The following is a 24,942-nucleotide window of genomic DNA, read 5'->3' on the forward strand; positions in this document are numbered from 1 at the left end:
TTTGTTAGCTGTTACTTTTCTGAAAAACGAATGCAGTGCCTCTTAATGTTTTCAAATAGGATTATCAGAATCCTGATGTCAATTATTCTCACAGACTCCAACAAATGCAATCATGTTTCATCAGAAAATGTGCATGTCAATATCAACCTCCACATCGTGCACAGACTGCAATTGTTAACATTAAACGGAGTTGGTCAGTTAATGCTCTACTGTTTTTCTAAAGTTTCAGTATGTGTTAGTATACAACTCTGAGTAGATTCTACCAACACTGTCATCTGAATGTGAAACCATTTCCTAGGACTTCTTTATGAGGCCATTCCTAAGTCATTCCCGCTAAAACTGATAAGCCACCTTATAGAAGTTAAACCATAGTGTATGTGGTGGTCATAACTTTCCTCCTCAGTATTGGTTCCTAGACGTAGTACTTGCACTGCACATAAATCATTGATTAAATTCAATAACTGCTTAGAAACAAAGGTAGTGAATTTTGTCCAATTTATGAAGATGCTGAGAGAGAGAGAGAGAGCGCATTAAGACTTGCAAAGTATGAGTGGGGGAATTCCCCTAAAAATTCCAATTTGATTTCATAAGAAGCTCCTGATAAAGTAACGAGACAGATGGTTGGGCGATGGGGAGGGAATCTAACACTACAATAACAACTATTCTTCCCTTGCATCAGACATTGAGACATACTGGCCAATAAGCAGTAGTTTAACCAAGTTTTTTTTAACATCAATGTATATGGAATAAGATTAATATAATTAACACACACTGAAATATTAAGAATTGTTACTTATAAAGCCCAAAAAAATTAAATTGCAATTCTTAAAGTTAAAAACACACAATTCCCCAAGAATTCCAGGTTATCCAGAAAAATTTCCACCCAGCAGCATAGGTGTCATTCTCAAAATGTGCTGTGGAATACAGTGGTATTGATTTTCACTTTACTGAAGGAACATTTACTACGAAATAAGAAAAGCATGAAGTTACGGAACAACCATAAAATTTCTAATTAAAGGAAGTGCAGCTGGTAAATTAAAGGACTGCCGCAAGGGGGCTAAAAGGGGGCAGTCCATCAGAAGGTGGACCACTGTCAGCCCTGCATCACAGCGACACTTAGGCGGGTTCTCACAACGAAGGAGGTCAATCACATATGTCCAATTTGGAGACGGCAGAGAACAACTGAGTCTCTATGAGTGCCCCTCAAGGATGAGTTCCATACGGCCGTGGATGACTTCACCATGCGGAGCTTATTTGGCGCGTTCAAGACAGACCAGTCCAAGCTCGAGACATCGCGGACCTTGCGATGTATGGCTAACCGGAGGTCTCTTTCCACGAGACCAAGCTCCAGGGGCGGCGAAGTGGTGGCCTGCTTGGCCAACCGATCGACACATTCGTTTCTTGGAATGCCGATGTGGCCTGGGGTCCACACAAACGTTGCTGAACGACCATACTTGGCAAGAGCAAAAACAGCATCTTGAATACCGCGGACCAAAGGGTCCGCAGAAAAACACTGGTCAAGTGCTTACAATCCACTCAGGGAGTCATTGCATATGACAAATGACTCCCCATGGCAGGAGGAAAGGTGAGTGAGTGCACAATAAAGAACAACCAGCTCCACAGTGAAAACAACGTGGATGAAAGCAAACCCAGTGCGTCCATTGACCACAGAACCATCGGTGTAGACTACATCTGTATCGCGAAACTAGGCAAGAAGAGCCAGGAACTGTTGAAGACTGGCAGGTGGAACGGAGGACTGAGTCGCAGGACAAATCCGAGCAAAGCCGCAAGCGAGGGAGGGACCAAGGAGGGGTAGAAGAAGAGGGCCAGAAGGATGGAGGAAGGGGAAAGGACTCAAGTGACGAGAGAAGGGAACAAACGCGGACCGCGATCAGGAGACTCTGCCTAGACCGCCGTCGTAGGGAGGGGAGTGCAGAAGATGGAAAAAGGAGCCTGCAGTTTGGGTGGTCGGGCGAGGCATGGACGCAGACAATGTATGACGCAAGCAACTGTTGGCGGCGGAATCGTAGAGGAGGGATTCCAGCTTCTACAAGAAGGCTAGTCACCGGACTAGTGCGGAAGGCACCTGTCGCCAGTCTGGGGCCACAATGGAGAATCAGGTCGAGGATCTGCAACGTTGAAGGTGCTGCTGAGTCTTACACCACGCTCCCATAGTCGAGACGGGACTGGACTAAGACCTTATAGAGCTGTAGGAGGATTGTTCGTGCAGTCCCCCAAGCGGTCTGGCTGAGGCAGCGAAGGATGTTGAAGTGCCGCCAGCACCATTGTTTAAGCTCGCGAAGGTGAGGCGTCCAAGTGAGCTGAACATCAAACAGCATGCCAAGGAAGCGATGCGTCTCCTCAATACGAAGGAGTTCATTGGCAAGGTAGAGCTCTGGATGGAGGTGGACCGTTCGCCAACGACAGAAATGAATCACTCGGGTCTTAAGAGGCTGAGAACTGAAAACCATGGTTGGATGCCCAAAAATGTGTCTTACGGATAGCTCCCTGCAGCCGCCGTTCAGTGACAGTGATGCCTGGGGAACTGTAATAAAGACAAAAGTCATCGGCATACAGAGAGGAACAGACCGATGAGCCCACTGCAGCTGCAAGACCATTAATCGCCACCAAAAAGAGGGGAACACTGAGAACCGAGCCCTGCGGGACACCGTTCTCCTGAATATGAGCAGAGCTAAAATATGTGCCAACTATTATCCAAAAGGAGCGATTGGAGAGAAAATTCTGTAGAAAAATCAGAAGGGGACCCCGTAAGCCCCATTCGTGCAGCGTAGCAAGGATATGATGGCGCCAGGTGGTATTGTACGCCTTCCAAAGATCAAAGAAAACAGCAACTAGATGTTCTCACCGAGTAAAAGCTGTACGAATAGCAGAATCTATCTAGACTAAATTGTCGATCGCTGAGCGGCCCTGACGGAAGCCCCCCTGTTGCTTGGCTACGAGGACCGAGCTTCGAGGGTCCACATGAGCCGCTGACTCACCATCCGTTCCAGGAGTTTGCACATAACGTTGGCAAGGCTGATAGGGCGATAGCTATCAACCACCAGCAGATCTGCACCAGGTTTCGGCACCGGGATGGTAACGCTATCCTGCCAACAAGTTGGGAAAACGCCCTCGGTCCAGATGCGGTTAAACAGGGTGAGTAATTCTCCCTGGCAGTGCGCCGAGAGATGGCGAAGAAACTGGTTGTGAATTCAGTCTGCACCTGGAGAGGTATCAGGGCAAGCTGTAACGGCACTTTGGAACTCCCATTAACTAAACGGGGCATTGTATCGTTCTCAACGGTGCATGCGAAACGACACTGCGTACGCTCAGCCTGCTCTTTAATGGCGTGGAATTCTACGCTGTAGCCTGCTGTCACGGAAATACGAGCGAAGTACTCTGCCAGATGTTCGGCGATGGCGATTGGGTCAGTACAAAGTGTATCCCGAAGAGAAAGGCAAGGGACAGACGCACGAGGGCGAAAGCCAAAAATGCGCCGAACCCGTTACCACACCGATGGGGAGGTGCGAGAACCTATGGTGCCAACATATCGTTCCCAGCAGTCCTATTTGCTCCGCTGGATTAACCGCCAAGCCCAGGCCCGCAGCCGTTTAAAGGCAACCAGATTCTCAAGGGAAGGATGTTGCCGGTATTGTTGTAGGGTTCGCCAGAGGTCTCTGATAGCTTCTGCAATCTCTGGTGTCCACCAAGGGACTGACTTACGCCTTAGGGTACTTGAAGAGCAGGGGACAGTTGCCTTGGCAGCAGAAACAATGGCCATAGTTACCTCATCCACTGCCAAATCAATGTCACCAGGAAGCAGGGCAATGGTCATAGTAGATGAGGTGTAGGCTGCCCAATCAGCTACACGAAGAGACCATCGTGGCAGCTGGTCAGGGTGTTGGGATTGAAGAAGAGGAACCAGGATAGGAAAGTGGTCACTACCACAGAGGTCGCCGTGGACCCTCCAACTGAGGTATGGAAGAAGACCTGGACTACTAAGAGAGGTCTATGGCCAAGTATGTGCCATGAGTCAAGCTAAAATATGTGGGAGCACCAGTGTTAAGGAGGCAAATGTCCTGCTGTGCCAAGAGAGCCTCAACGTTTCTACCCTGGCCCGAGATCTGGTCCCCACCCCATAGGGTGGTGGGCATTAAAGTCCCCCTAAAGGAGGAATGGCAGGGGGAACTGGGCGAACAAGGCAGCTAGGTCGGCAAGAGGGACAACCTCATTCAGGGGAAGGTAGAGGGAACAGATGGTAAGCTCTATTCCTGCCCGGACTAACAGCCACAGCCTTGAGAGCCGTGTGGAGTGACACTGGGGCACTAGGAACAGTGGCAAGAACATAAACACAGACACCGCCAGACACCCTGTCATATTCTACACGGTTCTTATAGTAACCCTGGTAGCCACAGACGGATAGGGTCCGCCGAACAGGAAACAAGGGTTTCCTTTAGGGCCAGACAAGTGGCACAAAAGCTGTTTCAACTCAGCAAGGTGGTGGAAAAAACCACAGCAATTCCATTGAAGGATAATGGTATCCGAATGTGAAGACATGAAAGAATCTGGGGGTGGGGGGATAGGGTACGCCTTAGAAGCACTCGCCGCCACCGTTTGGTAAGTAGCCTGATCAACTTCCATAGGAGCTGCGGGTCGAGCAACATCTAGCTCCTGAGGGGATGCTAGATGCTCCACATCATCTTCAGGTGCAGTGGTGAACTCCTTTTCTGTCTCTATGTCCTTCTCCTTTTGCTTTTTCTTCTTTTTCGTAGGGTCCCGTTTGTCTTTCGGTTTATCAGGCTGGGTGGGCTTTTCTGACCCAGTCTCATGTACCGAGGAAGACCTGGAAGCCCTCAGGTGGTCAGGTGGTGGCTTTTTCAGTCACTGCCTGACATCTGGAGGGGCAGTAACTGTGGAAGGGAGGGCACCAAGCAATCCCTTCTGCGCGAGGGGAGCTTGAGGAGGGGGGCAGTTCTCTGGCTCAGAGGTTGGGATTTAAGTCCCCAAAGGAGGAGGGGTTGTTACTCCCGATGTTGATAACGGGAGCATAGGAGGAGGGTCTGCCCCCAACTACCTGGGGGGGGCAGGAATAGACGGCCGGGCTGGATAGCGACATCGAAGCTGCTGCAGCAAACGTCGATGAAATGCACACAGGGTGAAGTTGGTCGTACTTGCGTTTAGCCTCTATGTAACTGAGCCTGTCCAAGGTCTTATACTCCATAATCTTCCGTTATTTTTGATAAACCGCACAGCCTGACGAGCAAGGTGAATGTTTCTGTCCGCAGTTGACACAAACAGGGGGCAGGACGTTGGGGTGGGAGGCTCGTCCACAATCCCGACAGGTAGGGTTGACGTCACATCTCGATGACGTATGACCAAACCTCCAGCACTTAAAGCAACACATGGGAGGAGAGACGTAAGGCTGAACATCACATCGATATACCACCACTTGACCTACTTGGGCAGGGTGTCTCCCTCGAAAGCCAAGATGAAGGCGCCGGTGGCGAATCTACTATCTTTAGGTTCCCTGAAGACATGTCGTACAAAGCGGACAGCGCGGCATTCCAGATTTGCACGGAGCTTGTTGCCAGACTGCAACAACAGGTCACGATGAAAAATAAGTCCCTGAACCATATTGAGGCTCTTATGAGGCATAATGGAGACTGCAACATCACCGAGCTTGTCACAAGCAAGCAATGCTCGTGACTGTGCCGGGGATGCTGTCTGTATGAGGACTGTTCCAGACCTCATTTTAGACATGCCCTCAACTTCTCCTCTAAATTTTCCACAAAAAACTGAGACTTTGGGGTCAGAAATGAGTCCCCATCTGTTCGGTTGCAAAGAATACGTCTCACCAGGTAACGTTTAAGCAAGCTCAGAGCTTACGGTATCGAGGACTGGTGGCGCTTCCCAGTCCCCAGCTCGGGAACCCCGGGGCCACCGAGCCTGTACCCAGCAACTAAATGCTGAGCCCCCCCGAGGGGATACATATGTTGAATTATCATACTGCATCATTCAAACAGCCTTTATATCATCCAACAATCAAGCATCCTGAGAAACAATAACTAAATGCTTTCTCTGAAAACTACTTTCAAGCCTTTACCATCCAAATACATGTACACATAGTGAGGGGGGGGAGAGAAAAAAAAAAAAAAAAAAAAAAAAAAAAAAAAAAAAAAAAAAAAAAAAAGGAAGAAGTTTCTGAAGAAAGTACTGTTCACCCAGGCTCCTTTCAGACATGTGGAGTACTGTGGTAAGTTTGTTATTCCTTTGAATGTGTGCTGCTTTTCTGACTAATAATAAATAGCAATGGTCTCCACTCTATATTCAGCCACTAAACTTTACCACAAAAGAGGAGTCAATTTGTTTTTTCTAGACTTATGCCTGATGGCATGTGCTTCAGTTCGAGAGATTAAGGTCCTTGTGGGTCTGCCCTTTCACTACAATCCAGTTACACTGGTGCTGTAAATAAGCAGGAGAAAATTTTTCTGTTCGCTGTAATTGAACAGCTCCTCTCAAAAAGCATGACTTGTGTCTTTGTTAACACTATGTTTCTTGCCCTGAATAGCAATTTATTGAATTACATAATGATGTTTAAATCAGGTCAGCAATCCTGATGCAAGCAGGTCAGCAATCCTGATGCAAGTGTTAAAATTTTTCCTTCCCTCTTCAGACTTTCAATGATACTATCCTGCTTTGACTAGCTGCTATGTACAGCCGGCACCACATCTGCAGTACGTCATCCAGTTTCACGTAAGTTGAAGTTTTTCAGGCATTTACGCTGTGATGGTCGAACTTGCCTGTCAGCTTTGGTTGCAAAACTGAAGTGTTGTTTTTAACTCTCACTGTTTCTATACCTAGTCTATAATCTTCACAAAGTTTTACTACAAATTAATCCTTTTATAATTCCTAATTTCTTTATCATCATTTGCCTATATATGTCACTTTCCTGCCACAAAAGAAAACAATCAGTTTTTTTATCAGCTTTAAGTGAAACCTGACAATTGTCACCTGCATTGGAGAATACCTCAGAATCTAAACACAATTGTTGTTATTGCAGAAGTTTATTCATCCAGATCAATAAAAACACACATTGGTTACTAGTTTCAGAAAAATTGAATTGCCACCTTCAAATCATTTGCACAAATTTTATTTTACAGGGCCAACCATTTTGTCAACTGTTCACATTAATTGGACACAGCTTAAAGACACACATTCCACAGTACTGTCTCTCGCCATACAAGAAGAGAATAGCTTTGCAAACAGTGCATCATAGTTACAAATAAAATACATAAGATGTATATAAAGTATCTCCATGTTTTGTCCCTGTTGACATCTGGTAAGTTTTACTCTTTATACATTCTTACACTAGAATCCATCAGTAAGGACAGGCTTAACAAATATTTATGGTTATAGCAACTTCAACTTTGCCACTGTGCTTAATAGTATATAACACAGTATAATGTAGTAAGACCTAGAATTAATCTGAGAGATTTCTGGTTTGCAATCTAGATGCCCCTGTAATGTTCTCTTTCAGTATCGCCTATCAGATGTCAAGGTCACAACATGAAAAATTTTTTATACATATCTAACTTATTTTATTTTTAACTATTGTGCATTTTTTGCACAGCTATTCACTCATTGTACAATGAGAGACAGTACTCTGAAATTTTGTCTCCAAGTATTGTCCAATTAATGTGAACTGTCGACAAAATGGATTGGCCTTGTAAAAAAAAATTATCTAGGCAAATGATCTGAAGATGGTGATTTAATTTTGCTGGAACTAGTAATCAGCGTTTATTTTTATGTGATCTAGGCTAATAAACATTTGTAGTAACATGAACAACTGTCTTTAGCTTTAACTGAATTTGAAATTAATCTTTGCCCCATAAGCAAAGGGCTTACCAAACATCGACAAATTCAGCCATGGACGTGTTAAAAAGGTAGAGTGCCTCACATTAAGCTGAGGACAAAATAAGTAATATTTCTGTTATATTTGCTGGTGGGATTGGGAACTGTATCTTATTCCAGCAGCAAAAAACGAGTCCCATACATTATAAAACAGGGTACTCTACATGCAAATAATTTGGGCTACGATTTTTTTCATGTTTTCAAAAATTGCTACACTATGCATACACAATCCACATCCCAATAATCCGGAACATGCTATATGTTACATCTACTGACAACAAATATATCTGACAATGTCCACACTGAAACTTGACAGTGAGCATGCGACAGTTGTAACAGCAATAATTAACAAACATCAAAGGGCAACTAAAACAATTAAAAAGATTAAAACCTACAATTACCTAAATAAAGCAGCAAAGGTGTCATATCTCAAAGACGAGTTTAAAACAATTTACCTCCAACGAACACCGGATACGTATGCAACTAGTAGAACAGTTTATCCCTGGAAGGACTTATGATATAGTTTCTGTGATAAAACTTCTAAAGTAACTGCAAAGCATATGCCTACAGCAGGCACTGCTCATAATTAAAGGCTCTGAGGGGCAGCCGTTCCAAAATATGTATTAAAAAAAATTCTTAATAGTGTATCACAATATTTAAATTATCAGAATGCATTTCATATATTTATGACAAGGATTTAATTAATGGTGGTCAATTATTTTTTTTTTGTGAGTTGTTGATATATCGTATCAAGCAATGTTTTACAAATAGGTAGTAGTTAATCTTAAGGCTGCATCTTGAAATGCAGCTTAGCTCTGGGTAGCAGAGGTCTGGGAGCATGGCTTCCTCAGAGCACTGGATTGAACACACAAAACATTTGAAGTTCACAAATGAAAATAAAAGAGAAAAAAAAAAATTAAGCAGGCAGTGAAACATACTCTGCATTAAATATTCCTCCAAAACTCACCTTTTAGTACAAGTTGTTGTGGTAAAGTGTGAGGAAATGTGATACTGGGGCATTAATAAGATACCTTATCTTGGAATTAGCTTTTGATTTTATTTAGAAGTTGGTTATGAAACGGAAAGAAAATACAGTGTGTAACCATTTGGCTATAGTCAGTATGAAAACCACATGCTGCATCTGATCTACAGCTAGAGAGCTGAAAGAAACATGTTCAAATACTGAAAGGTCAAGGCATGAAGTCTTTAACAACTACTGCAACACAATAACATCTCTCAAAATGCAACAACATTTTGGTAATATGTAAAGGCTGTCAGGAACACTTAAGTCAGTATCCACACAACTGTGAAGAAAATGAAATTGAGGGCACGAAAGCAAAAGCAGAAATGCTTAACTGTATAAGGGAGTTATTAATGTCAGTGGTGTTGACAAACAACTGAAATCAAAATGATTGTGTAAGATTGATGGAATCTGTATCTGATTCTGTACAGGAGTTTCAGTTTAGTTATCCCCTGTTTTTAAATGTAACACTGATCCCTCTAGCAAACAAACCCGCCAGTGGTTGGACAAAAGCAAAGCTCTCATCCATCGACAAATAAGGCAGCAGAAATGACCCATGAAACTGTTGTCCAGTATAATTTACAGCCCTCTGTAGAATCTTAGAGCAAGTTCTGAACTGATCTGTAATGAGGTATCTGAAAGTCCAAGCCAACATGTATTGATTCCAAAACCTTCATCACCTCCTTCAGATGATACAGTTGCACATAATGAAGCATAATCTGAACAAAATCCATTCAGATCTTTATTAGTTTTCCAAGTGGTGCAAAGATCATCAAATGTTAAGAAATGTAAAGTTCTGCACTTCTCAAAATGTGGGAAAGTAGAATCCTATGATTACACTATTAATGAGTCACAACTGGAACCAGCCAACTGATATGAATACCTTGGTGGAACAATTTGTGGGGATATGAAATCTAATGATTACACAGACTCAGCCATACATAAAGTTGGTTTGGTGGAGCTCAGTTCAATGATAGAATACTGAGAAAATTCAGTTTACAAACAAAACACTTAGAAAATACTTTTGTATCTTCTTCTATAATATAACTCAGGTGTGTGGAGCCCATACCAAATAGAACGTATTTACTCGAATCTAAGCTGCACTCTAATCTAAGCCGCACCTGAAAAATGAGACTCGAAATCAAGGGAAAAAAAAGAAAAAAGAAAAATTCCCGAATCTAAGCCGCACCTGAAATTTGAGACTCGAAATTCAAGGGGAGAGAAAAGTTTTAGGTCGCACCTCCAAATCTCAACAAAGTTGGTCCACTGTAATACGAGAGACAATTTAGGTCGAATGAATGACGATACAGCTGCAGTAGTTTGGTTCGAGTCGTAAGCTTAGCAGTTAAGCTTTACCAGGTAGCCATTGCTATGCGTCAGGCACTCCGTCCGTATTTATTGGGTACCCTTCCTTTTTCACGTGCTTCGTCTGGTTGATTTGATTGCTTATTTTTCTTTGATCTGATAAGTGCTGTTCTCTTTGTTATAGGTGTTTACGTCACTCTAAGCTGAAAATCCATTATTGTACTGTGTCATGCATTGTTTGTCGCATTCTGATAATGAGTGTTTACGGCCTGTCGCCGCTAGCGGCATGGCTTGCTTCTGTGCGCACTACTGCCTCGGAATAGTCTCATAAGCGAAACAATGGCAAGAGACTGATATTTGTTGTTACTTACAATGCTGCTTTCTTTGATAATGATCAACAAGAACACAATAATAGACTGTGTATGATAGAAGATGTTCTGAAAATGTAGGGAAAATTTTACTCCGTTTGAAAATCTTTGCAGACGCCTCTTTGGTACATTACATTTTGCACAGAAATTAGTCATCTTAGATTCAAAAATCTAGTCAACTGCCGTGCTTCATTTCTGACTGTATCACTATTAGGCATAAGAATAATACGAATATGAACATGACATGATATGCATATTCTTCCGCGTTTGCTGTTGTCTCACTCTTGTTTCATAGTTTATTAGGCAGACAGGATTCAAATGAAATAGCAGCAAACACGAAAAAATACATGGCAAAATGTTTATATTCGTATTATTCTTATGGTCAAGAGAATACTGCATGTGATTCACAATTCATAAAAGTTCCTATTAGCAACCATCTCTTCTCACAGGTAGGAAAAAATTCAGAATGTAGAGTTGGCCATATTGACAAACATCCCGAACAGTCTTGCCAGTCGGATTTTCGTAGTACATTGAAATGCTGCGACATTCGAAGATGAACAATACGGAATTTGTATTTACTTCATTGGATAATGAATGAAAATGCAGTGGTCAAAACTCGAGGCAGAGAAAAAAGCTCGTCTTCCACTTTTTTTTAAATTTATTTACTGACACAGAGGTTTTGGTGCCAGTATTTATCTTTGTGCCTGCAAAGCATGCCTCTGTAGTGCTACATATATTCGATGGCAGAAGTTAGTTGTGGCGGCACCTACCAACAGTTTTCAGAACTTGCGCTTACTTTGCACTCGATTCTAAGCCGCAGGCGGTTTTTTGGATTACAAAAACCGGAAAAAAGTGCGGCTTAGATTCGAGTAAATACAGTAATAGGCAGTATCTAATATATATGAAGAAGGGCAGCACAAATGATTATGGATTTGTCTGACTACTAGCAGTGTGTCCCGTAAATGCCTCAAAACCTGAATTGGCAGAAGCTTTAAGAGAGGCGAACTATCCCACAACATCCACTTACAAACTCCAAAAATGAGTTTCAAAACACACTACCACCTCTCATGTTTTGCTCACATACAGACCATAAAAACAAGATTAAACTAATTACAGTTTGTACAGACATGTTTAAATAGTCATTCTTTAAATGCTTCGTAGGCTAGCTGAATGGGAAGAAAACTTGTGGTATAACGCGAAGTAACCTCTTCAATACACATTGATACGCAGGGTATGAATTTACAACCACATTAACATTTGCAGTGAGTGTCTGCTTTATATTATGGGGATAGTCATCATCATTTGCTTAGTTTCTGACTTTTTCAATTGGATAAAAAATTTTCCTTTGACATCTCGTCATATTAACACAAATTGTGAGATTTTACAATGGTATACTCAAGTAAACTATACTTTTAAAATGAAACATATTCCCCTCTGAGAGCAAACTGGCTTAAAATCTTACTTCAAATGTTAAACAATGGAAAATCCACGACAGAATGTAACAATACCAGAGAAGTGTGGGCCCAGCACTCTGTGACTGCATGTGCAGGGGTGTGTGTGTGTGTGTGTGTGTGTGTGTGTGTGTGTGTGTGTGTACTCTGCCTTAATGGCCAAAACTTTTAATTGTGTGAATCTTTTTATTGTGCCTATCGTGACACAGCATCTCCGCTATATGGTGAGTAGCAACTTTTCTCTGATATTGTTACTTCAAATGTTGTGTGATGTCTTAATATTCTTGTTTTCTTCCCTTAGTAACTATTCATAAGAGATTTAATAGCCTTTCCCCAATTAACACAAAGCCCACAGCCCCTCAGAACAGAGAAGTTCTGTCTCTACAACAGCCCACCTTTCAGAAAGAAAGAGTACAGGAAACAGTAAAGTTAACAATTTTCGAACGTTATCACAGAACGTAAATTCATAGGAACAATTCTGCAGTATATATACCCATTTTATGCTCAATTACACAAAGCTACACAGCCCCTTTGAACAAATTTGTGCACATGATCAAAACTTCCAATAGAATTCATTTACAGATTGTGATTAAGATATATACAAAGTACAAAGGGTAGTAATGTACATTTTGTTTCTGCAATGCAGAAGATATGAGAAATCATTCGTATTTTATTCAAAAAGATAGCTCGTGATAGTAAAGACTTTTAGAAAACATCAAAAATTTTGCTTGAAAAACTTACTAGATTAAGACAAAAGTTAAAACCATTATACTGATTTCTATTTACACAACTAAAGAAAATATCACATTGGCGAGTTTTCTCCTAGATAATGCATGTCACCTTTACTCTGGACATAATTCAGATTTTAATGCAAAAATAGTTCAGTATCCCATGACAACAGCTACAAGAGTTAAAACTGTAACTGAATTAACTTCCGTAGTTTAGAAATTTTCCCAAATAACTTCAAAATTTCAGGTCCTTTGTAATTAGCCCCTGTTAACATTTAATGTGTCAAACACTTAATGTGTCACTGCCAACCTAACCTATAACATTACAAACCAATTAGAATATCAGTGCACTTAGAAAATTGGACAAATGATATCTCAAAATGTGGCAATTCACAATACAGGTGCTTGCAACACACACCAGCGAACAGAACAGTGTCCTACAATGCATTTCCCCCCCACTTCAGACTACTTCCAATACTACACACAAGTGGAAAAGAGCACATTTATAATAAATTTTTTGAAGGTATTAATACCATTAAATAAAGCACCCAAAAAATTATGTCCTACAAGATCTTCCACAAGTAGTATGAGATTACATTATATATGCGTTTGGGTAAATAATTTTCAATATCTTTTGAGGTAAATCAATACATTAACCAATTACACAATATTTCACAGCTAATGTGAAGTTCGTAACAAATATCAAACTCTGAACTAAAAACAAGATAATTAATGGCCCTAACGCAAACTGAAGCTTTTATTTCAAATTTAACATGAAAATAAAGTTTTTTTTCCACATACTACAGTGTATTAACAAAAGATTGTGTACTGACAAACACGAGATGTTACATTAATATATCCTAGCTGTTCCTTCAGATGTGCACAAAACAGGGAATAATAGCAATGTGGGTTTCACAAGCACAATTACCAAGATACCACTTCCTTTTATATAGTTCCCAGTATGTACATGATGACTAATAGAAACATGTTTCATATTAAGGAGCAAGTAAAAACACTGAGATTACATTCTCGGTATTGCTGCATGACTACAAATATTTTCACATGTGTGAGATGTACATTACATGTCAAGCTACCACAGTGTCAATGTACAACTTTTTACCGAGACAATTATTTCAACAAATAAAACCTGGTCATAACAGGCAAAAGGTTTATAGACAGTTTGCTAACATATGTTATAAGGGCATGCATAAGAGTAATGGTGGAAAACAAGGTTAAAGTATGAATAGTATCATAATGTATATATACTAAATATTCAAAAGAAACTAACAATTGAAAGTTAATGTTTACACAGCCTGACAACATATGCCACGTACTATTGTGAGAATCACAGAGATTGAACAAAAATCCATAAAGAAATTATAAAACATGGCTAACAGCTTTCACATTCATTCACACAATAGCGCAAACAGGATCACATTTTAAGTATTTTAAAAATATATAGTAGAGGTGTGTGTTATAGCCAGGTTCTACAATATTACATATATGACACGCTTAAAACTGAAAGCCATATTCCAACATGGAACTTATAATGAATTGCCACAAATGGATAACTTAAATTCATTACAAATGATAATTTGAAACAAATTTTATTGTTTAGTTCTATTCTTTGGAGATAAATATGCTCACTAATATGTTACAGACTAATTTCAATAGTAAATACAAACAACACAACAGATGAGCAAATATATTACTCGCAGACTCAACTATAATTCTGAATCCCGTTGTGTCCCCTCATAAATGAACTAGTTTAACATTTAGTGCCCTCCAGAGGATCAGCACTTGTTTTTCAAAAATACAAAGGATGTCTTCCAACTGTGGCAATCTAGAGAAAATATTAGAATTTAACATAAAATGTACACAGTACAATTCTATAAATATTTATAAAGAAGACTCTACAGACTGAATGATCTTGTAATCCTACCCTTCTCAGCCAACTGGACAAGAAAAAGCCGCTTGTGTTCTTTTGGCTTAGTGATGTGAGGAGGGACATAAGGATACTGTGGCGGTTCGAAGTTTGGCCTCCACCAGTTGCCTATTGTGTCCTCTATTACCCAGTCCTGCTTCACACCATCTTGCCTGCCAAGTGTCTGTAAGCAATCAACATTAAACAAAAATCCTAACCTGTCTAAAAAAACAAATTGAAAAAGAAACTGCTGTAACAGTCCAACAAAAAATACAATGAACATTTCAAGTTAACCACTAAATTCCTGGTAATATTTATTTTACAAAATAAATTAGCAGAACAGGTTAGTTGCTATGCAGAAACATTACACTTCTGCAAAGCAACTGCTGTTTACAAATAGTTGCTATACAATCATCATTCCACCAAACTAAAGTCTAGCAAATTTAATCAGTGTGAAATTACATAAACATAATCTTGGAGTCATGTGTAAAGTATGTTGTCAGTAAAGTGATATTTATTTACAAGTAATGTACATTTGTTTATTAGTATTTAGAGCTTTTAGAGATTAATAATGTATAAAATGCAACAAAACATAACAGGCAATGTGTAAGAGTTTTGCATACAATGCCAATGAAATGTGTGGAACAGACTGTTTGTACACGAACAAACATTCCAAGGAAAAGAAGATGGAAAGCTGTATTGTTGAAAATTAAATTCATTTCCATTTGGAAAGTCAATGAAAAAAAATTATTTCTATTAACAACCAATTTAAACACAGACAATTTAAACCAACTGTGCAAATCTATTATTTGTGAGAGGAACAAAGTGCTTTCAAACACATCAATATGAAAATTGGTACCTCTCAAGGAATTTGCAAATTGTGCATAAAACGCTATCAAGCTATCAGAACTGAATTACTGAAACAATGCACAAGCAGGTCATAAATCAGAGAGAGAGAGAGAGAGAGAGAGAGAGAGAGAGAGAGAGAGAGGGAGGGGGGGGGGAGAGACGGCTTAAGAGGGGGAGGGGGGGTGGAAAGAAGGGATAGGAATGGATGAATTTATGGGGAAAAGAAAAGGAAATAAAACAGAGGGGTGAGGGGAAGCAGATAGGAGAGGGCTGGTAGAGTGGTGATACCAGGGAGGGAGAAGGTAAAGGGTAGGAGTAGGGATGAAATGGATAAAGGAGTAAGGAGAGGAATTTAATAATTGGAGATATATATCACTCACACTACTTCCTAACTATCCCCTTTTGCCTTTAACTATCTTTTTCTGTTTGTACAATTCGACAAATGCGCATGCTGATAATTTCTCAACACATATGCATCACCAACTCAATTATGAGGCTTCTCTCCAATGACTGAAGTACATTGCAAGGTGCTCATTGCTATCTTGTTTGGTGGCTGAGTACTGTGACTTGGTAACCAAACGTTTCAAATAATTTTATAGATAATTTATGCTGTGAAGGGAACAATTCACCTATCACTCAGGTGCTTGGTCGTCAATAGACACATAAAACAGTTAACTTTGCTGAACAGGTGGTTGGTGGCCTTTCCCCATATAAAATGTTCTGAAGTTTCAGCAAGCTGTATCCGACATGAGTCCATCAACCAATTGGAATATGAATGAACGGCTATCGCCAAATTGTGACCTAGAGTGGAGTTTACCACCCAATGTCAGAACACACAGTCAACCATACCATGCTGAATTTCTATCGCTGTTTCCCAGCCCATGCCATCTCCATGCCCCCTCCCCCAACACAAACTTCTCTGTATTACATACATGTGTAAGTTGTTTTCCATACCAGGTACCACAGCAACAAATTTATACAAGCAAGTCCATCTTTCACCTTGGTTATATTATGACCAGTCATTTATTCCAGATAATCAGCTGATTCTGGCGATATTTTGAAGTGCTTGCTCATAACCTTCTAATTTTACAGGCAGCCTTTGTGGGTGAATACAATGTTGGCCAGTCATTTAAATACATCCTTTGAGTCTACTACTACAGTATTTATACAGGATGTAACTAATTTCCCTTTCGGACTTTGATGGCAGACTCCTTACACCAAAACAAGAAAAAAATTCTAGTAAACTTGGACTCAAAAAACACACATTTCAAGAGCTATGAGCACTTATACAGTAGATGTGTTTCACAGTAGCCAATATGAGCTAGTGCTCATAGCTCTCAATACATGCATTTTAGAGCTCATGTTTACTAAACTTTTTTTGTTTCGGTGTATGGAATCAGTCTTCCCAAGTCTGCATATTTATATGACATTTGTACATTTGTTTACACACCCACACAAGGTAAATGGGTTACTCCTCGTGACATCAACATCATTCCTAGTCAAATCAACAAGTGCGGAAACATGTCCTCCTTAAATTTATTTCAAATTAAGTGTGACAATATATGAAAAGGGTAGATTGCTACTCACCATATAGCAGAGACATTGAGTTGCAGACATGCACGACAATAAGACTACTAAACATTTAAGCTTCTGGACAGAAGGGCTTTTCTTAAAGACAGGCGCTCGCACGCACACCTGACTACTGTTTCTAACAGCCGAGGGCACACTGCAAGTAACTGCACATGATGGGAGAAGCAATCTGGGTGGTGGGGTGGGGATGAGGAGGAGGCTGGGGCAGGGGGGGGGGAGGAGTGGAGCGTACAAGTGGGGGACAGTAAAGTGCTGTTTGTAGGAGCATACAGGGATGAGGTGGAGAGGGGGTAGGGCAACTAGTTGCAATTGGGAGGTTAAACAGAAGGCTGGGGAGGGCAGAAAAGGATATAAGTAAACAAACTGTGGATGCTTTGGTGGAACATAAGGCTGTAGAGTGGGAACAGGAAAGGGTATAGGTGGCTGAAGGACAATGACCGACTAAAGTTGAGGACAGGATGGTTATGAGGAAGTAGTATACATTGCATGGACAGTTTCCACCTGTGCAATTGCCCACCGCCCAGATGGCTTGCAGTCTAGCCTTGGCAGCCAGAGCCAGTGCTGTCGCACACAAGGGCATGTGTTTAGTAGTCTTTTTGCATGCACATACAGGGTGTATTCGTGGGAAAGGGAAAAAAGTTTCCAAATTTTCCAGTTAAACTATAACCCTCATGCAGTGGCGCTCGCAAGTATACATTCTGGGTGTTTACAAACTTTCAGATTCAGAAAAATGTGAGTGTGTGAAATCAACAGCATCTGCTGTAGAACAGTTAAGCTTATCAACAAGTTCATATAACTACAGCTACTGCTGATAAAAACAACAGTAATAATATGTGTAACTTATCTAACGAAAGAAAGAATTATTTTGGGGGGAATTTTTTGTTTTGTACATAATTAAGTACAGTTTAGGGCAATAATGAAATTATGTGTAACCTTTCGCAGCTCTCCATTTCGCATTTTTGTGTAAGTGGGAGCTTTCGTGATTATCCATTCTTTTGGACAAATGTACAAGATCCCTAACAGATGTATTTGTTCACAAATGTACTACCGGGCTGAATATCAGATATTGTTACACTGCACCCGTGCAACTCGCGCAAACTGTACACTTCCTTGTTAAACATTCGCTTGTAGTCATGCTGATTTGACTGCCACTCTCTCAAAAAAAAGGATCTGTTATTCCTGGCAGATAAAAGCTGTGTGACGGACCAATACTCGAACTCAGGACGGTTGCCTTTTGCGTTCAAGTGCTCTATCGACTGAGCTACCCATGCACATTTCACAACCCATCCTCACACCTTTACTTTTATGTTGGCAGTTAAAAAAGATTCAACATAGTTTACATTTACACTGCACACAAAAGCTGATTCTCGCACAGTAAACAACCAACTCCAAACACAAAGAGCCATTTGTGGAAATGATTAAACTCAAGTAGTACTGTCTACCAACATAATCACTTGACTAGAATACAAATGAGGTGCTGAGAACTATAAGGGCCTAAAGCACACGGTCGTCAGCCCCACATTTATACGAGTATCAGAGAAACCAGTGATACAGCTTTCTTGAATTTTCATATATACAATGTGGGCCTACAGTGAAGATAAACATGACTCACCATAAGATCAATAGATTTCAGAAGTATGAATAAATGCTACTATCTCTCAACTGACGGTGACGTGCTTTAGGTCTTTATGATTCTCACAAGGGAAACACCCCATCGCACCCCCCTCCTCAGAGCCATGGTGGTGTGGTTAAGTGGTGACAGAGTTGGACTACAAAGCAGACGAGCCTGCGTTCAAAGCTCGAGTACGCCATTTTCCTCCCCCTCCCCCCCCCCCACAAAAATTATGAACTGACTGTCCGGTCATCAATGAGTCTTGTTCATTGCCAAATTTATGCCTGTGTCATGGTGCAACGTCCGATAGCAACAGTGACGATTAAATAAGAGACCTAAAATGAATGTTGATTCTGCACAACTACTCTACTAGCAGCTGAGAGGAAGGGGCTTTCGAATAGAGCTAGCTGTGCCCATCGTGAACCATGCATGTTGTTCATCAAATCTTGTAAGTATTTGACCCGTAAATCACTTATGTCACACAAGTTGCGCATGTGCAAAAGTTCCTTAAAATGTGCACAACTGAATGTGTGCTCATGACCCTGATGCCAAGTCTCACAAGGCCTAGAGGAGCAGTAGCACACTAGATTTATGAGCCATATCTTTCAGATGTAGCATCTATGTTATGCTTGAGAGCATTCAAAGAAAAATAACCCCAATAAATGCTAAGGTGTCGAACTTTTGGGTGTTCACGTGCTCATGCTCTTACACAGAAGCTGCCACTGCCCTCGTGAAAGTACATTTTTTGTGTTAAGTGACAATACGCATTATCTTGGACCAGTAAAACTTATCAAGCCTTTGAATGGTGAATGTTTTATACACCAGCGCAGAACTTCCTGGCACTTTAGGAAACAAAACCCAGTAAACAATGCGTTTTCGAAAGATCTTAGCTGTGTGGCTACTTTACACTGCTTATTTTCATATTATAAAAAGATAAACAGGAATTCCACCAAATACAGCACAATATCTTCCAAAGCACTGAAATTGAGATTGCAATGCATTTTGGTCGGCCAATCACAGCTCACATCACGTAGGCCCACCAGGCAATGACAGCAGTCAAAGCATAGCATACACGACGTACTCGGCCAATAACAATATCATTGTTAAGTTGCGCAAACACACAAATAGAAAAAGTTAATGGTTCAAATTAATATACTATAGCTACAAAAGCTCAGCTTTCATAAATATTGGCCATCAAAACTTTTTTGCCTTTTTTTCTGATAGCGATTAGGCAGGGCCCTAAGAACACAGATTAAATTGCATTAACTGAATATTTCTGACAGCCACAATTAAAAATTTCTCTGCTGTGCATCAAACATTACATGGGTTACCTGGCTGAGAATATGTTTCATTGACCACTTCGACTTTTCCATAGAAAAGCCAATTACGTGGGCAATTTCATAAGAACTCTCTTCGCGCTTCTTTTTTTTAATTTTTTTATTTATTACACTTTGTTATAGCATAATCTGTAATCTATGAAAGAACTAAAATAAATATGAAAAAGTAAACTTGAAACTAGATCTTTTTAGTGAGAGTTATGCTTTAAGATATATCAAATATAAATATGTTGGTGAAATATTAAATAACGGTATAAATGGCTTGTCTTCTGGGCCCGAAATATTTCTAAGTGACTGGTCCTCAGTGTTAAGTTTTGAATGAGAGTCTAATGCTTCATGATTTAATCTCACATATAATTCATCTTGGGTAAAAGGAAATTTACTTTGAAAGTAACAATTCTCAAACCACCATTCACAATATTTTCCCATGATCTACTAGGAATGTAAACAGTTATGTCATCACGCTCATCGAAATGAGACCCAGGCTAAAGACACATCGAAAGCAGTTTTTTGTTACAAAGTATTGCATAGCCTTTGACACTTTTGCTGTCTGTAGACGCTTGTGTGTGAACTGTGTTTTGTTGTTGAAAATGGTGCATTTTCTTTGCCACATAAGTTTTATTCTTGTATTATTCTCTCGTTTATGTTTTGTTGCTGCAGTATTATTTTACAGTTGTCAGCCAAAGTAAAATTCTTTGTTAGAGTTATATATTAATTGAAAACTAAAACAATGAAAAAATTCCTGAAAGCCTAAAAAATTCCCAGGTTTTTCCCAAGCGCTTATAGTCACTAAGGTAGTATTTGTGGACAGTAACACAGCATTTTTTCAGATTTTTCTGGCAAAAGGGTAATTAGTGCTAAAACATAAATAAAAATATATCCAATATTGACTTGCAGAACACTATTCATTTGTTCACAATTTGTGTTCCAATTAAGCTAGACCTATGAATCTGTGTTCATTTGAAAACTCTTTTATATGATATAAAACACAAGCATCATTACTGTATTTTGGAAACTGTATTTTTAAAATTCAAGAAGATTAGAAAGATATTGTTTTCCTCTGTTTTCTGAAAATTTCAATTGGGACAAGCATGGGATCACTATCTAAAGTAATTTCACATTTATCATGACAATGTTGCTGTGTGTGTGTTAAAAGTCCAACTTGACTCACCAAAAAATTTAATAATAAAGCAAGCAAAATACATTACTTCCCCGACAGTGTGACAGCCCAGTATAGTAATAAAAACAAAATCAACTTGTGCTATCATAAAGATGATTTCCACATTGAAACCCAGTGGCATTTTGAGACACCCCTCATGGTAACGGAGCCAGCGATCATTGTCGACAGAGCACTCAAGCGACTAGCTACCCGAGCAAGCCTGCAACATTCTTACACTGATTAAATTTTGACACCTAAAAAACTGTCTGCCAAGGATAATGTGGAAGGGATTAATTTCAAATGCACTACTATGGAAGATTGCGAAAAAGAAGGATTGAAACTTACAGAAAGATTTGAGAAATGCTACACAATTTTAAGGACACAAAAGCTTTACACCTTTATTCCCCTAAGCAAGAATGGAATAATAAAAGTTTATTTGAACTATAATGAAAGCAAAGTTGAACTGGTGACAGCTGTTGACAGTAATCCAAATTAATTTGCCATCAAAGGAGATATTGATTGTGAAAATAGTGGACACTGGTGGTTTAAACAAATCAGGAAAAGGATGAAATCACAGTTTGCGTCTTACAGCCACATCTTTCACATTCCTACTCATGCAGACATTATTTCCCTAATCAGCAGGGAAGTAAAACTGATCATAACCCTCAAACTGCTACAGGGCCAACCTATACATTCTCGCAGCCAGAAACAATGATGTACAACAAACTGACTGGCTAGAAGCATTATTAGTCTGACTGATATGGCTTACCTCAGTAACAAGAACTAATAATGGATTTTAAGCCAATCTCTCGTATTCAGCTGTATTGATTGATTGTAAGCGTTTGCAACTCTAATTTTTAAATTAAACAATGATTAAGGCAAATATTTTTTACAATCTATTACAAGATATATCCACATTTAACCGCAGTGACACACAGCCGATGAAGTAAACCTAATATTTGAAATTAATTTTTGAGGGACTTTTACAGCATAATCTTAAAGTGACTTTTTACAGTGGCCCCAAAAGTCCCTTAAAAAGAGCTTTCCAACAAACTCAGTTTCAATGTTTTAGCTTAATTAGAACACAAGGTGTGAACAAATCAACAATACTCTGCAAGTAAAAAAAAATTTTTTGAGCACCCATTACTCAGTAACCTTTTACCAGATAAATATGAAAAAAAAGTTTCATGTTATTTATGAATAATACAAGCATACTTAATTTCAAATAAATCCAAGAGGATCAAGTTGAAAAATCATACTTTCATTTGATGACTCAAATGTAAAATTTCAAGGTTATCAATAAGCACTTAATGATTCACTGCCAAAACCAGGTGACTGTGTGAAGTAAATGGAGTCAATGTGGAAAACAATGTTCTTTTATACAGGTGGGAGTTGACTTTGCTTGTTGTGACACATCCTTTGATTCCGTGGTCGTCCTGGTCTCAGTTTGCCCGTACACCATACCCACCTCTGCACCTGCCCCCGCCCAATGACGCAACTTTCATTTGCCCTGCACTCACAACCTTTTCACCATAGTCTCTCTCTATTACACTCTCTCAATCGCACCTCCACATCATTGTGCACGCATTGTGTACAATTCTTCATGTCTGTAGCCAGGACAAGCTCACCAGTGCCCTACTCCTGTCCCATGCACCTGCTGTCTCTTCTTCCCAGCTATCAGCTGCCCTGACCTTACTCTTGTTCCCACTCCCTGCCCTTGATATTCCTTCACCTCAGTCTAACTGCAGTGCCAGCATAATGTGTGTGTGTTTTATTACCCCGAAGGAGGATTCAGCAAAGCCAGCAAAGGCTTCCAGCCCTGTTTATGTGACTACTGACGACTCAGCAAAACAACTACTTGAAGAGTTGTTATTTTTACTCCTTAAATGATTTTTCTTCCACCAAATGACATTATGACACATTTTTGTCCTATTTAGGATCTGTGAGCCCAGAACTAGTCCCTTACTGTCTTCTTTTCACTATGTCACAATTGGAATAGTGATTACAGTCTCATCAAGTTTAAGAATTTGCCTTACTATTTTGCACAGGATATTTAACATTTTTTTCCTTACGGCATACAAAAAACACAAGCTAGTGCATGGCAGAGTTTATTGTGAGTTTCAAACTAATATACATTTTGTTCTAGAAGAAGATTATTTTTTTTACAATATTCTATCGCAGTTAAGAATTATTAGTATCCGAGCTGTAATAATGACATATATATGGAGTATTATTCTCCACAGAACTGAGAAATTTTTGCAGCAAAAATAAAAACCACAGTCAAACCAGTCCAGAGAAAACTCTTCAATAAGTGACTAATGTCCTCTCAGTGGAGAAAAATACACTATGTGAAAATTCCAATAAACAGACAAACTAAAGAAATCTAAAATGTAAGTTAACCAAATACAAAAGCAAAATAACGTAATGGTACACAATTTTGTAGTACCTCTCTTACACCAATACCGTGCTCTTTCTGTATTTCTGCTCTAAATATTTCAGAAATATTCCTAAAATTACAATTGGTTTGGAGAATTTCACTATACATGACACTTTAGTAATACGATCATGTAACCATATTTATTTTGCATTCATTACAATTTTTTATTTTGGAGCAGAAAAGTTTCAATTTTTTCAAATTATTTTAGCACACTATCACCTTGTTACAAAGTTTTCCACTTCCACACGAACCAACCTGCATACACTTAATAGATCACAATCATTAGTAAACCAAAATTCATATTATGGTTACAATAGCACTACATGCACTGTCATCTATTCTACAGTATATAGAACTGGCTTATCAATAATGCTGCAAATTATCTTACACAGATTACAGCTACAGACAAACTTACTGAAGTAACAGCTCTAATACATACCTGTTTCTTCCTATTCCTTGAGAAAATTTAACACATCGAGAACTCTTAGGTGTTTCATAAAAGTAAAGTATAATAAAAAGGGGGTACATATTTTATAGGAGTAGTGCTCACTTCGAAAGATGTTTAAGTTGCTCCATACCCTGTTTTGAGACCTTTTTCTTTGGGAGGGGGGGGGGGGGGGGGGGGGGTGCATGAGGTGCTACTTTCACAAGCTGCAATATGCATTTGCAATCAAGTAAGTTCTTACAGATGATCAACCCACAACATCTGGCATCTGACTCATGTCGATACATTAAGAATTTTTTTTTTGTGTTTTGTGTGTGTGTGTGTGTGTGTGTGTGTGTGTGTGTGTGTGTGTGTGTGGGGGGGGGGGGGGGGGGTTAGTAGTTTATGGATGGAATGATGATCTGCCATATATCTCCTATCCTAATTTTGTGTGTGTGTGTGTGTGTGTGTGTGTGTGTGTGTGTGTGTGTGTGTAAGAGAGAGAGAGAGAGAGAGAGAGAGAGAGAGAGAGAGAGAGAGAGAGAGAGAGAGAAATTGCAGCAACACTTCTATTAAGACTCCAATTACCATTTCCAAAACAATGAACATAATTTTACACTTCAGTAATTACTACAATTTAAAAAGTTGTAGTTCTAAGTAAAAGTGTAATCCATTGTAGCAGCATCTTAGTATGCACGAATGTCTGATAGTCCTATTTTTCTTATTAAGTATGTATAAAGAGGAAACATAAATTCACAGCAATTAAATGAACTATATCTCAAATTACTAAAGAGAGAGCTAAATCATCAGAGGAAGACAAGTAAGT

General features: G+C 39.7%; 1 protein-coding gene across 2 annotated transcripts in view; it reads right to left on the reverse strand.

The window, feature by feature from the left end:
- LOC126178908 (cleavage and polyadenylation specificity factor subunit 5) overlaps window positions 1–24,942 on the reverse strand; it is a 96,916-nt gene that overhangs the window by 24,539 nt on the left and 47,435 nt on the right. For both annotated transcript variants that reach the window (XM_049924567.1, XM_049924568.1), the window contains exon 4: window positions 14,727–14,892. In XM_049924567.1, the coding sequence (XP_049780524.1) occupies window positions 14,727–14,892 (166 nt within the window). The remainder of the gene's footprint in view (window positions 1–14,726; window positions 14,893–24,942) is intronic.

Source organism: Schistocerca cancellata, chromosome 1, assembly GCF_023864275.1.
Source record: "Schistocerca cancellata isolate TAMUIC-IGC-003103 chromosome 1, iqSchCanc2.1, whole genome shotgun sequence".
Taxonomy (NCBI): Eukaryota; Metazoa; Arthropoda; class Insecta; order Orthoptera; family Acrididae; genus Schistocerca; species Schistocerca cancellata.